The sequence below is a fragment of the Archocentrus centrarchus genome, chromosome 7, assembly GCF_007364275.1.
Source record: "Archocentrus centrarchus isolate MPI-CPG fArcCen1 chromosome 7, fArcCen1, whole genome shotgun sequence".
Lineage (NCBI taxonomy): Eukaryota > Metazoa > Chordata > Actinopteri > Cichliformes > Cichlidae > Archocentrus > Archocentrus centrarchus.
In genome coordinates, this window is record NC_044352.1 from 28,120,305 (window position 1) to 28,134,009 (window position 13,705).

Below are 13,705 nucleotides of genomic sequence, written 5' to 3' on the forward strand. Positions count from 1 at the left end.
TTGTAATTTTGACACATTTCTAACTAGGAAAAAAGAAAGTCATCCCTGCTTTTAACTGCTTTCATTTTTTCAGTTTATTTCCTGCAAGTAACCACAAAGATACCCCTGATATTTGTTACTGTAACAGGGTGGACAGTAACGGGAAAGAGATTTTACCACAGAGAAAGATTAATACACTTTATTCATTGTATTTTCATTATTACAAAAAGGTAGTGCTATATCCTGAGTCATGTGACAGGAGGAACAGTCAGGGGGTGTGCAGAGAAGAGTGGTTTACATGATTTTGACAGCCAGCACAATGGAATATATAAAATCCAACTTCTTTAGGAGATGATCATATTATATTACTGTAATCCAGCAATATTTCCTGGAATCAGCCATTTAGTTGTTTTAAATGGGACTGAACAACACCAAATGCAGGCAGTAGAAATTGGAGGGTTTGTGCTACTGTAGAGTAAGAACAATAGATAACTGTGTTGTCTGGGTAAAAATGAACCCAGCACTTTATAAATTACCCCCCATAAAAAATGTATATATGGAGAAGAGCAGTATTCCTAACTCAGAGCCCTGGACAACTCCTTTGGATTAGAGAGAAACCAAGTAGTTTAAAAATAAACTTTCATATCCTGCTGATATTGTGTACTGTAATCATCATCATAATTTGCTTCTTATATAGGCAGCTGAAACTGAGGAACATGTTTGGAGATATGACAGGTGTAAATAATTTGAGTTTGCTTTGGGTGTAACATGTACATCTCTGTACTGTGAAACTCAGGCAGGTACTGGGAGAACATGCAAACTCCACACAGAACCAGCCAAACAGGAGACTTAAACCCCAAACCTTCTTACTGTGAGGGGATAGTGCTGCACTGCACTACTGCTTTAAGAAATATGTATCTGTAGGCCTAATACACTATATACCAGATTATGTCGTAGGCAATGAATTCTAGAAAAGACCCAATTATGATAACACACACTTTTTAAACAATGATTTTAGTTTGGCCAATGTAGAGACGGCACAGCGGCACAGCGGTTAGCATCATCACCTCACAACAAGAGGGTCCTGGTTCAAATCCAGGCCGGGGCCTTTCTGTGTGGGGTTTGCATGTTCTCCCTGTGTCTGCATGGCTTCCTCCCAAAGACATGCATGGGGTTAGATTAATGGTCATTCTAAACTGATCATTAGTATAAATGGTCGTCCATCTCGTTGTGTTAGCCCTGCAACAGGCTGGTGACCCACCCAGGATGTACCACTGCTTCTCACCCTATACCAGCCTCCCCCTTGAAGAAAATGGATCATTAGGATACTCAGATGACAGGTTTCCTTTGTTATAAAGGTTAAAAAACAACAGCAAAAAAAACCAAATTACTTAAGAATAAAATAAATAAAGCAGGAGAAGCCCGAGTCCTTAGAAAACAGTTCCATATTTATTGCAAAATATTTTTGTACAGAATACAACTGAAAAAACATCAACAGAGGAGGAATGGACAGTAAGGCCAACATCAGAACTCCAAGAGCTGAACTGTACAAACACCAATAACAACTGCTGCTTTAATATAGTTTTTAATACATAAATCGTTTCCCGCCCCACAGCGACCTACTTAATGGGGAAAAACAAAACAAAAACAAAAAAAAAAATAAAAAATTCAAACTTCTTCCCCTTTTTCTAAAACATTATTGCCTTTGCCTGTAAACCCATCACCTTAAAACACCAACAGACAATCCTTAAAATGCTGAAATATCTGTAAGAAACGTGTCCCTTGATTGACAATGTCTCATAAAATATAAATATATATACTTGTAAAAAGCTCCAAACAATACGGGACCGATAATATTTCAGAAGTGTGTAACATCTCGTCTCATTTAGAATATAAGGAGGTTCAAAACAGTAAGCTGAAGTTAAAAGGCTAACACCATGAGCTCAGCTGCTAACACCAGTAACAGAGTGTTGTCATCATATTTCTGATTTTAGACAAAACATAAAGTTAAAGTTTTTAAGTTTACTTCACACTGCTGGAATAATTGAACCCTCACTTGAGCTTAGAGGGGTGTAGCATAGTGCGTGTAGGTAATTTCGGGCGTGCATGCCCATGCACATCCTCATGCGATTTGGCACTGATGAAAAAGTTCTTTCCTCAAAGTGAGCCTCCTGGTCTCTTGGGTTTCTCCAGCTCCTTCTCTTTAATTTTTTTTTCCCCCCTCTTTACACATAAGAAAGGCAGAGTGAGACTGGATACCACCCCCCCACCAAAAAAAAAAAAACACAAAAAAAAAAAACATTCAAATGTACATCTTTAACATTGGCTCTCCCAAAATTTGGGATCTAATGAAGCAAATTAAAAAAGAAACATCTGTCTCTGGAAGTTTGTTTTAGAAAATAAAAATGAATTTAGGATTAGAATAGATATATGCATAAGCCCTTCAAGAAAACACACCGAGAATGGATCGAGATGATGTACAATCCAGAACTCCAGAGGAGAAATCGAGGGTTTCTTCTGAAAACACTGGACTATGAAGGTAGACGTGGAATGAAATACAAATGTGACACAACGATGCCAGGTTTTTGCCCTTCTGATTCTAGATCTTACAATACATCTGGTGGGTCGGTAACAAAATATCTGCTAAAAGTGTGAACCCTGTGCTCGCCGAGTCTCTGCACTAGACACATGACAGACAAAGTCCACACACAGAATCAAACATGGACATAAAGCCGACTGGTGCTTCAGGGAAGCTGTGCGGAATTTTTTTTGTATTTTAGAGGAAAATGTCAGTTTTGTTGCGAACATTCATTTCACTAACGAGAATGAAATTGTGACATTTGACAAAGTGAAATGTTTCTACTTCAGTTCTTAGTCAGTATGCCCGACTCTCTAAGCTTTACTTTCAGTGACCTGTTGCTTTGTAATGGCGTGTGTACGTGTGTGTGTGTGTGTGTGTGTGTGCTTGGGGGTGGCTCTTTAATTCTTTGTGGATATCCCAAGTGCTTTCAATGATTTGATACCCTGAGTAGAGGACATAAGCTCGGGGTGAACTTCAGTAGAAACCAAAACATTTTGGCTGAGCAAACACCAACTGAAAAAAAGGACGTTACTAAGTAATAACACCTTTCACACATAAATACAAATGTGTACTCATAGGTACATTAATAAAAACCACAAATGTAACCAGAGAAAGAAAACGACAACGACGAATCACCCGTGACAACACAGTCATTTTCAGCTTTACAATATGCATATGTTCATGCATATATAGTGTTTCCCCTTGCATACAAACAAGTGGTTGGGGATTATATAGAGAGCCTTTATTTATACCAACTCCCTCTGCAGAGACTAACACTGATTATTAAGAGATTGATACAAATGAGAGCAAACATAATTCACAAGACAGGCTGAGGAGCAAGATGAGAAGTGATTTTTATGCAGCCTTGTAAACAGATGTGGCCAGAGAGCCAGAGAGGATGATGGGACAGACATCCACTTAAAGCAGCAAAGAGAGGACAGATTAGAAGAGGCAGAGGCTGGGTGGGAGTGAGGAAAAGAAGAAGGTTTTTTTGGGGGGGGGGCTTTTATCTCCCAGCTTGCCAATCAAAGCAGCAGCATCACCTCATGACTTTGACTGTCGGACTCAGCTAAACATCAGTCCTGGTGCCGAAACTCAAATTAAAGTAATAGACATGTTCCTGCCTGCGCTGCTCGATGAAAGCTACTCAGAATGTAACAAACAGACGAATCTCAGCGATTTAACACAGCAGCTGATAGTAAAGCAGCCTGCGGGCTGATTGAATATTCAACCATTGGGGGGGGGGGGGGGGGGGGGGGGTTACTGGGGCATCCAAGATAACAGTTTCCCACTACCCATCCCCACCCTCGCTTCTCTCCAGCCCCCCCCTTCACTATCCTCTGAGAGCTGAGAGAAAAGAGAAGCTCAGACAAACAGCTGGATCCGCTCGCGGATGGTCTGCCGGCAGATTGGGCAGGTCTTAAGTGCGGCGCTGCAGTCGATGCAGGAGGCGTGTCCGCACTGGAAGACCAGCTTGATGTGGTTGTCGATGCAGATGGGACAGGTCATCCGCTCCTCCATCTGCCGGTAGCGAGACTGCAGTTGTTCGAGCAGGTTGTGCTGCTCCGAGTTCTCAGTGCCAGGGCTGCAGTCCACCTCCGTTTGGTCTGCGGAGGGAGGTCATCATTATTAGACAAGTTCATTTTATGCAGACTGTGCAGTGTGTTGTGCAAGATGAGACTGTCCTGCTGTGCTATTGCCTCAATGATAATAAGGTTAACATGGAGACAGCACTGTCCAGAACACACAGCTTCTTTCATTCACCATTCAAGGCTGCATGTCAGTGACACCTCAAGACGAGTGAACACTGCTTACTTAGAGCAGTCCTCATGTATGCAAATGTTAAAAGATTAAAGAATCTCATGAATAAACATTAGGGTAACAAGCTGTTAAAGCACTGCAAGAAACATTTAAGACTTATAAAGTTGCTGATAATAAATCAGAGTACATGAGGATAATAAACTTAGCTAATAAACAACTGGCACTGTAAAACAAAAAGAAACACAAAAATAAAAGCTGTTAATGAACTAACACAGGAATACATACAGGAGACCTGCATTGTTGGTTTGGTATGTAACATTTCCCATTACATCACTGCCCTGTTGCCACATACCAGAAACAATGATCAGGAGATTTTCTTACCTTGCCTAATTTTCTTGGTGATTGTAACCTGACATTTGATGCACTTTTTCATCCGATGCGCACACTCTGTTTAGACAAAGACCACGTTAGCCAAGGAATCAAAGTCAAAACAAATAAGACTAAAAGTTTATCTGTAGCACCAATTCCACTTTCTTTAACAATCAATAAATGAATAAAGTAGACAATGGGGGAGGAGGGGGGGGCAGCACATCCCAGCCTCATCCTGTCACTCACCTTCGCAGGCCACACTGTGCTGGCAGGGGCAGAAGAGAACCAGAAGAGCCAGCTCGGAGCAGATGAGGCATTCGCTGGGCCCAGGCGGCATTGGCAGAACCAGGTTGGTCATGGTGTTGGGCGTCGTGTGGACCCGCCGCAGGCTGGCGCTGCTCAGGCCCTGTCCGCATGTGATGGCCTGCAGGCGTTGCAACCTGACACACAACACACAGCTATAACGCCACACTAAACCAACTTTAACCTCAAGTGACTCCCACACACCAGCACACATCCCAGCAACTGTTTTCTGTTTGTCTTTAACGTTCAAAAACACTTCAAAGCTTTAAAGGTTCATTTTCATGCAAAAATAGCACATACTGGTGTAAATATAACCATAAGAATGTTTTCTCAACTATGTATTATAAAAAAATATATATTAAAAGTCACTGCTTTGTGTATTTCAACCCTAATTTTGCAAACAACTACCTGTGCTTCTCAGCAAAGCTCTTGATGAGCTGCAGCATGGTGCTGTCTGCCACCAAGTCCAGAGGACTCTTGCCCTTGTGGTTGGCATAGCTGATGTCAGCACCTTCCATCGCTAGAAAACAGGCGATCGCCGTGCCTATGCTCAGCTCAGCACTCCCCAGAAGACCTGTGGAGTTCAGCTGTGGATGCAGAAGATGGAGGAAGAGAGAGAAGTCTGAGAGACCATTTTACAGACATGCTCTTTATACACATAACAGCTGAGCCAAACAGCAGGAGACGAGAACAACTTAAAAACCCAAGGAGCTGTATTTAAGCAACACTAGGTAACGGTAGTAAAACCAGTGCAATCCAGCTAAGGCTGACACATAAACCCACTCCTAATCAGCATGGAAGAACTCCTAATAACTCATCTGCTGACAGTGGCCAAAACAGCCGTGAGCACTTAAGTCTAGCCACCTTCATGGCTGTGTGTGTGTGTGTGTGTGTGTGTGTGTGTGTGTGTGTGTGTGTGTGTGTGTGTGTGTGTGTGTGTGTGTGTGTGTGTGTGTGTGTGTGTGTGTGTGTTAGCGTAGGTTTGGCAGGTGCCCAGGATGCCGAGAGGAGCTGCAGTGTTTGCGGTCATGTAGAGTAGAAAGGACGTTCTTCAATGGTGCAATGATATCAACACAAACTGATGGAACAGCAATTAAACTGCTGCTCACAGCAGAGAGTCAAGGTCTCTGTAAGAGAAATATTAAACTGCTTCTTCGTGAGTTATAAGCTTTCTGAAAAGCAAGATTATTTTAGGCGAATGCTCCGATAAACCAACATTACACACCCGGTATCAAACAACATCAAAGTTGCCATCTAATTACTGGAGCTGCTCTTTTCCGGTGTAGGAAGGTGGAAATCATTTGACTTAAATCCATCTATCCATTTTGCTAATCCATTTGCTGCCAATGACAATGCTATAGATACAGTAATACTTGTTCCACTAAGAAATAAAAAGACAGCGCGAGTGCTTTGAGATTCATTGGATTGACAGAATATAGTCTTATCCAAGTTTTTGATATCACGATTAAAGCATGTACGGGGGGGGGGGCTTAAATATACCTCCATCTTTGCCAAATGAATACTGTAACACTGCATGAACCCTCTTTAGCACTTCTGCTCTCATTTATTACACTAATCACTTTCAGTCTCCTGCAGTGCTTTCTTTTAAAGCCACAGAAATCCTAAATGTTGAGGTTTTATTGATGCAATGTATATAATTTTACTGTACATGCAGTGCCTGCCTTAATTTATGTGGTACCATTTCACTGCACTCCTAATTACTTTGTCCACAGTTAACCCCACTCTCCTGCCATGTTTATACAATAAGCCAAAGTCCTTTCTCCTCATTTAACACTGTGCCTAAGGCCATGCCACCTGACTCCTTCCAACTCCTTCTTACCATTCATCCTGTCATTTACTTGGTAAAGCCAACCAACTCCCTCACTCTAAATTAACCCCTAAGAACATAAGCAAATAGCATAACACTCGTTTAGGTTTTGTTCATCATTCCAACCTCGGTCCTTATTAGGCTTTTATTTACCCTAATATGATCCTGCAATTATGTCCTTAAGCCCACATTAATCTGTCTCTCTAGCTTTAAAGTAATGTTTGGATAGTCATTTATTCTTATTCAGTCTATATTTATTTCTCTTAGTAATATTAGTAATCGTCTCTTTAGCCTTTATTTGCTCTCTTGACAGGTTTGATTTAGACACCATTTCATCCTGTCAAGCAGCATCTTTTCTCCCACTCTTTTCACTCCATGTATTCCCAACACCACCAAGATGTTGACAGTAATGCACCGCTTAAAAGTTCTTAATGTAGCTCCATCCCATCATGAAGGGAATGACAAAAATTAACAATCATGAGCAAGAAAATACATTTCTATTTGTAGGTTTGCTGAAGTATGGTGCAACAGTAAAACAGTACTGAGCTTTAATTCTATTTCACCTAACCAACTGCTGCCCTGGAAAGAAACGGTAACCCTTTAAAAATGAAAAATAAATAAATGTAAGCACATGCCACCTCCCCTTTACCCTCCCCATCAGTTCTCACCCTGCAGTACAGAGATGTGGAGGAACATCCGTCGCTGCTCTCCTCTGTGCTGCTGGTTCCCACGGACGGGCTGAGCACAACGTTGGCCAGCTGCGGGCGAAGGAGGGCCACGTGCATGGCTGTGTCACCGTCCTCATCCTCCATGTTGACATCGGCGCCCTCCTCCACCAGCAGCTGCACCAACTCCGTGTGGCCCTGCGTCACCGCCAGCTGAAGCGGCGTCTGGTTGCGGTTATTGCGGATGTTGATGTCACAGCGGCCCTGTGGGGGGCAATCAATACATTATTTTTCCTACAGTAAAAACATCAGTTTAAAATGGGTAAAAGTGAAATTGCATCCTCAACTCGCCTCCTTGACGAGGATCTCTGCGACATCTTTGTGGTTGTTGAGAGCGGCAAGATGCAACGCAGAGAAGCCGTCCTCCTTTTTAACGTCGACCAGCTGCCGTGCTCGGGCCAGGATCTTTTCTGTGGCCCTGCCAGCGGGACAGAAACAGCACTTAATTAGCCACATCACTCCTCACTCCTCAAATTTAAAACAGTTAAAAGGAGTAACAGCTGCCCTAGAGCTTGTTACCACATCAAACACAGACTGCTGAATATTGCAATTATACGAGCATTAAATATTAGTATGAAATACGTTACAACATTGAGCACTTTCATGATCATATATTGATTCAAGTCTATCATTATGTACTTGAATCTGACCAGACGACAGTGCGGCTACACCACAATGCACAAAGCATAAGCCTCTCAGAACTGGAATCAAAAATGATGTCTCTCAGTATCTAAAATGAGCTTGGACTGAGACGCAGCTGCTGTGAAGCTGCTAACCAGCCAATCTGACAGGAATGCCCACCATCATAATCACTATTCAAACAAACAACGCACTACAATAAGGGCAAATACCACAACCTGCACCTTACTACACAACACTCAACACAACTGAGCTCAAGTTTTCTAAGATCAAAAATTGTAACCATCCTCACCTGCGTGAGGTGTTAGATTAGTCAGATTAGAGCAACTTATCTGAACTGCGAGGGTTAACAAAAGAGAAGAATTTCAGCTGAAGCTGAAGTATGGCCACATTCAGAGACGTGACAATATCAGAACTTTTAGTGTTCAACGCAGTGGACTGATTCTGCAGCATAAGGATGGACTGCACTGTTGAGTTGCCCTCTGGTCTGTAGCTGAATTTGCTTTATGACGTGTGAAATTGAAGCCGACAGCCTTAGTGAGCACCCAGGAAGCTGGCATGTCCGTGAAGTCCTCCGTGTGAGGTGAAGCAAACTTTCCAGAGATGTTAACTTAATTTTAATGTTAACTCTGCTGGATCTCACTGAAAACACTGGTGTTGCATACGCTGATAGCTGGTGTCTGTTTTGTTTCAAAATGAAGCAGACTTATGGACAGCATACCAGGAATACCTAGCGTTCCAAAAATAAAAAACAGAAAGGCTAATCCGTGGAAAATAATTCCAATAATACAGCCGAGTAGCAACCTATATTCCTGAAAAATTAAACCAAAAAAAACTGCAAACAATTCAGTTTCTTTCATAGCCAATCGAGAGTGGCTCCAAAAGACTTAATCCCAGCAGACTACCATGTTAAAATATCCAACATTACAGCATTAAAAAGTTATTAGCAGCAGAGCACTAATACATGAGGTCTGGACTGCTGTAAGCATGTATAAGCACGACTGATGGATGACGGCTGTTAGGGAGACACTATGTTAGAGGTCACTGATATCTGCAGTGTGTGTGTGTGTGTGTGTGTGTGTGTGTGTGTTTGTGTGTGTGTGTTTTTGAGCTATATAAGCGCCGGACCACCTTTTATTAGCTTCACTCAGTCTGTGTCACCTTCATGCCTCCCTTTTCTGCCTTTCTTCCACAAGCCTTGCTCCTGTGTGTTCATGAATATTCAGACTCGAGCTGGCGTTTTGAGGCAGTTTTGTACAAACATGCACTCCCACACAAGAGCCGGAGGGCATCTTAGGCATGCTGGTAATGACTTTCCTGAGGACTCAAGTCATCATTAGGTTATTTTTGGGAGTTTGCATCATGCTTGTTTGTAACTTGCTTTTCAATCAAAGCATGATAAAAGCAGAAAGAAAGCGCCACATATGAGATGCTACAAAACAACAGATAAAACATGGCATTATTAGCTTTTAGAGTGACTACGCTGTGAAATCGGTCAAGAGAAGCAATCTAAAAAGGAAGAGAAGGGTCTGAAGAAAAGGCTAAATAAAAGAAACTGCTGCAGATGTGGTGAAAGTAAGAAGAAAACGATGAAGCTTTGAGGAAATCAAATCCAGCCAAGCAGTCTTCATTTTCAAGTGAATACAGCTAACATCATGTACATCCATTGGTCTCTTCTATCAAGCTGAAACCTCTAGGAGACATCTGGCAGCAAGCCTTGTTTCTTTTCTTTCCCAGGACTGTTTGCAAACTTGGCCCCAGTCCTCTTTTTTCCATTTCCTCATAATAAATAAATAAATAAATACTCTAATAAACAAAACATTCTTGTCTTTCTGTCCAAAAAAAACAAAAAAACAAAGGAGGGTCACAGCTGCTCTCAGTAGCTCAGTCCTTCTCGGGACAGTAAAGCAACCATTAAATAAGCAGTGAAAATATCCCAATGGACAAATGGACCGATAGTGATAGTTTGTGGTAACTTTGTGGTAACCTTCAATGACAGCCAGAAGCTATAGTAAAGATAATAAACAATGATAAAACAGACAACTGCAGTGTTTTAAGTCCCTTTTAGTCTGCGATGTATGTTTCATTTTGCAGTTTAGCTATACAAACAGAGAAACAAAAAGCAGACAGTAACTGGAGTGCATTAGTGAGGTGCAGGCCTGCTCGTGATAAATGAAGGAACCGGTGAACCGAGCTGATCCTGAACACTGTAAATCCTGTGTCCCTACTTTTGCTACAGCAGCTGATGTCACACTAAATGAATGCTGGGGAGAGCAGCCTAAATTCCCAGAGGTGCACATATGACACTGGCCAGAACAGATCGGACATTTATTAAATGACTGTCTGCTGCAGCCCCCACTCGCAGGTGTCGCTTGCCAGAAGTCTTTTCCTCGCTCAGTTGATATTTGTCCACATATTGCTCATGTGCAGGGATGTCCTGGAGTTCTATTTTTCAAGGTCAGTAGAATATAAGCTATGTAGGAGGGGGCTGGCTGTTGGGAGTGATGAGGAAATGTGGGTCACAGGGAGGAGGTCTGAATTTGACACTTCAAAGGTTTCTTTTGAGGAGAAGAACTAATTAACTTGCAGGATTTTTTTTAGGTAATTTCACAGCAATAGATAGGAACTGGAGATTATTCAGAAAAACAACCGGCATATGGCAATGCATTCAGCCTTTACTGATGACAACACAGGGATTCCCAAACTTATGGAATATAAATTTCCAGGGATACACTTTTAAAGTCTCAAAGTGAAGCCTTGAATGAAGTGGCACTGCTTCAGGAAGGAAATTTGTGGTGATTCTGGTGATTTATTCATTATTACTTCCTTATTTATTATTACTTTATTGACGCACGCATTAAAAAGCCAGGGACAACTTTCCATTAGTAAGTTTTGTTACAATTTGGGAAGGAAAATTCATGAGGTCATTAAAGCCCCAAATCAAAGAAGTTAAGAAGTCACAAACATTTGAAAAGGCCTACTGTCATATTCACCTTTAATGCAGTATTTCTTAACCTTACAAACTAATCCAATTTAGTGACTTATTTCAGCACTGCAAAGAACTTGGGTCAGATGCTCACTTAACTAAATAACGATTTTTACACATAGAACTGCAATTAATCACGTTATGAACGATGGCCATTCCCTTTTCTAGGCACTCTTTACATTTACAGGCTCTTGAAGGTGTGGAGGACAGAGGAAGACACTGGCACACCAAAAAGGATCCAGGTAACAGTTGTGTTACACCTGTATGAAACCCTATCATTGTGAGAACGCTCAGCTATCAGCTGCATTTCTGCGTCCAGGCTCAGCTTAAGATTAAGAACATCCGATGTCAACCAGCCTAAAATCAACAGACAGAATATAATGGAGCCTTTGTCACAAGTGTCACTGAGGCAGCTTTGAAGTTTGGCCTCAAGCATTTTGATGGCTGAGCTGAGCTTTTTCCAGCTTCCTGTTGGTGTCACTTGCACCTCTTTTCCATCTGGGCGGTGTCTGTGTTGATGCACAGAGCCACTTAGTTCCCTTTCAGAATGGGCTTGAATTTTGACAGGTTTGCAAACTGAAATTTATGTGACACAATATACAGTATTTTCCCTCCATGTCACAAAAACAGCGTTACACAGTAGTGAAACAGTCTACAGCCAAATCATGACAGCTTTGCTGTGTTAATCAAGTCTTTCCTGGGAAAACTTGTCTGGCTCATTGTTTAGCTTTTGTTTGGATTTTGAGAATTTTTGTCCACTCATGAATCCCAAAACTGCATTGCTTAAAAAACAAAACAAAAAACCCCAAAAAACACTACATTGCATGCAGTCAGGGCAAAAAAATAAAAATGTGTGTGCATAGGGAGAAATGGTGCAAAAGTAAATGTTATTGCATTTTTGCCTGATATTGACTGCCAGCCTGCTGACAGCAGCAGAAGCTGTGTGGGAGATGAGATCTATCTGTAACAGATAGCACTGAGAGAGCTGACCTCTAAGTCCTTATTTGAACCCACAGAAGAGATTCCCACACACACACACACACACACACACACACACACACACACACACACACACGCCTATACACTTGCATTTCCAATGCTCACATCAGATACACGTTTAAACTAAAAAAAGAAAAGAAAAAACAGTGAAGAATTGAGCCGACTGAAACAAGCTGAATGACACAATGTTTTTCACTTTGCAGCTTAATTTGTTTGGTGCACACAAAGTTGGCTTTGGGGAAACTAAAGCTTTTGACACTTCACATACCCCCCCCCCCCCTTTTTTTTAACAACATGGTGCCAGGTTTAATGTAGAAACAGTTCTTTATATATTTAGAAACGTAGTATAGCATCAGTGGCTACTGCAAGAAATTCAGCAATGAATGGTACATGAGGCCCACCATGATTTTCCTCCCACAGAAACTACCTCAACTCCTGCCAGTAACAATAGTCAATAATCTTTTTTCAAACTGGTCAAAGTATGGAAAGGTTCTCAAAAGGCACCAAGGGAGAACTGGTTCCACCTCAGCACTGACGCCACATTGGTGGAAAAGCAGAGTTTGAAATGTTCAATATGATGTTCAATATTTCTCAATCTGAAACTGACAACTGCAAGACTAACTAGCTAAATCTTTTTAAAAGAACTAAAAAAAACTCTAATGGCACTAAATGGTAACTCCCAGAAAAACCCAACTGCATTTTAGAGCCAAAGAAAACATCCCACGTGTCTCAAACAAAGTCTTCTCCAACAAGTTTTGGGGTAAGTTCCCAATTTCACTTCTGTGTGCGAGACATGTGACTGTACATTTAGATATGATTGCATCATCTCCACTCACAGTTTGTTTCCTTTGAGGGCAGCATGATGCAGCAGGTTGAACCCTCTGTGGTTCTGCTGGGTGAAATCAATATTGGGCACCACGGCCAGGATCTCAATGATATTTCGGAAATCTTTAGCAATGGCGTCATGCAGTGGCGTGTCCCCGTATGAATCCTGTCAAAGGGAGGAAGCAAACAGCGGCAAATTAAACTAGTGCTTCAGGTTTTGAGGTATTTTCTTGAGACTTTAGAAAATTATACTGACTTAATATATGAAACATCTTCTACACAAAATGTTCAGGCGATCTGTCGATTTAACAGGATTTTTGTTCACTAGAAAGGCAAAAATTCCTGATTGCCATTATGCCTCTCTGCCTTTATCACATGGCCTCTCTAAGTTAAAACCGAGGAAGCAAAACAAGACAGAAAAAGCAGACGTACATTCAGACCACATTTACATTTACCACGCAGAAACACTAAAAAACTCCAGGCTGGCATGTTTTTAGCTGAGTGGACACACCATTCAACCAGAAAAAAGAAAAAAAAAAAAAAGAGTTAGGGAATCCTCCGCCTGATTGCAGGCGTGTTAGACCATGTCAAAAATCCCCTAAAAGAGATATTAAATATTCTTAATAAAACTGAGGTGAAGGAGGGCCATAATCAAACTGCTTGAGAGGGCAGTAAGTGAGTTGTTTATAACTAACAAAACACTGAAAGCC

The 13,705-nt window shown here is 41.5% G+C and overlaps 1 protein-coding gene and 1 long non-coding RNA gene across 2 annotated transcripts in view; one reads left to right on the plus strand and one right to left on the minus strand.

Annotated features, from left to right (window-relative positions):
- LOC115782569 (uncharacterized) overlaps positions 1–5,282 on the plus strand; it is a 43,247-nt gene extending 37,965 nt beyond the window's left edge. Inside the window, exon 3 of the long non-coding RNA XR_004020163.1 lies at positions 4,945–5,282. This is a non-coding gene — a long non-coding RNA (uncharacterized LOC115782569). The remainder of the gene's footprint in view (positions 1–4,944) is intronic.
- The window catches only part of mib2 (MIB E3 ubiquitin protein ligase 2), a 33,045-nt gene continuing 23,188 nt past the window's right edge, over positions 3,849–13,705 (minus strand). The window contains 7 exon segments of the mRNA XM_030732793.1: positions 3,849–4,167; positions 4,703–4,768; positions 4,937–5,130; positions 5,402–5,580; positions 7,490–7,750; positions 7,838–7,964; positions 13,007–13,161. Coding sequence (XP_030588653.1) covers positions 3,926–4,167; positions 4,703–4,768; positions 4,937–5,130; positions 5,402–5,580; positions 7,490–7,750; positions 7,838–7,964; positions 13,007–13,161 — 1,224 coding nt within the window. The 3' untranslated portion in view covers positions 3,849–3,925.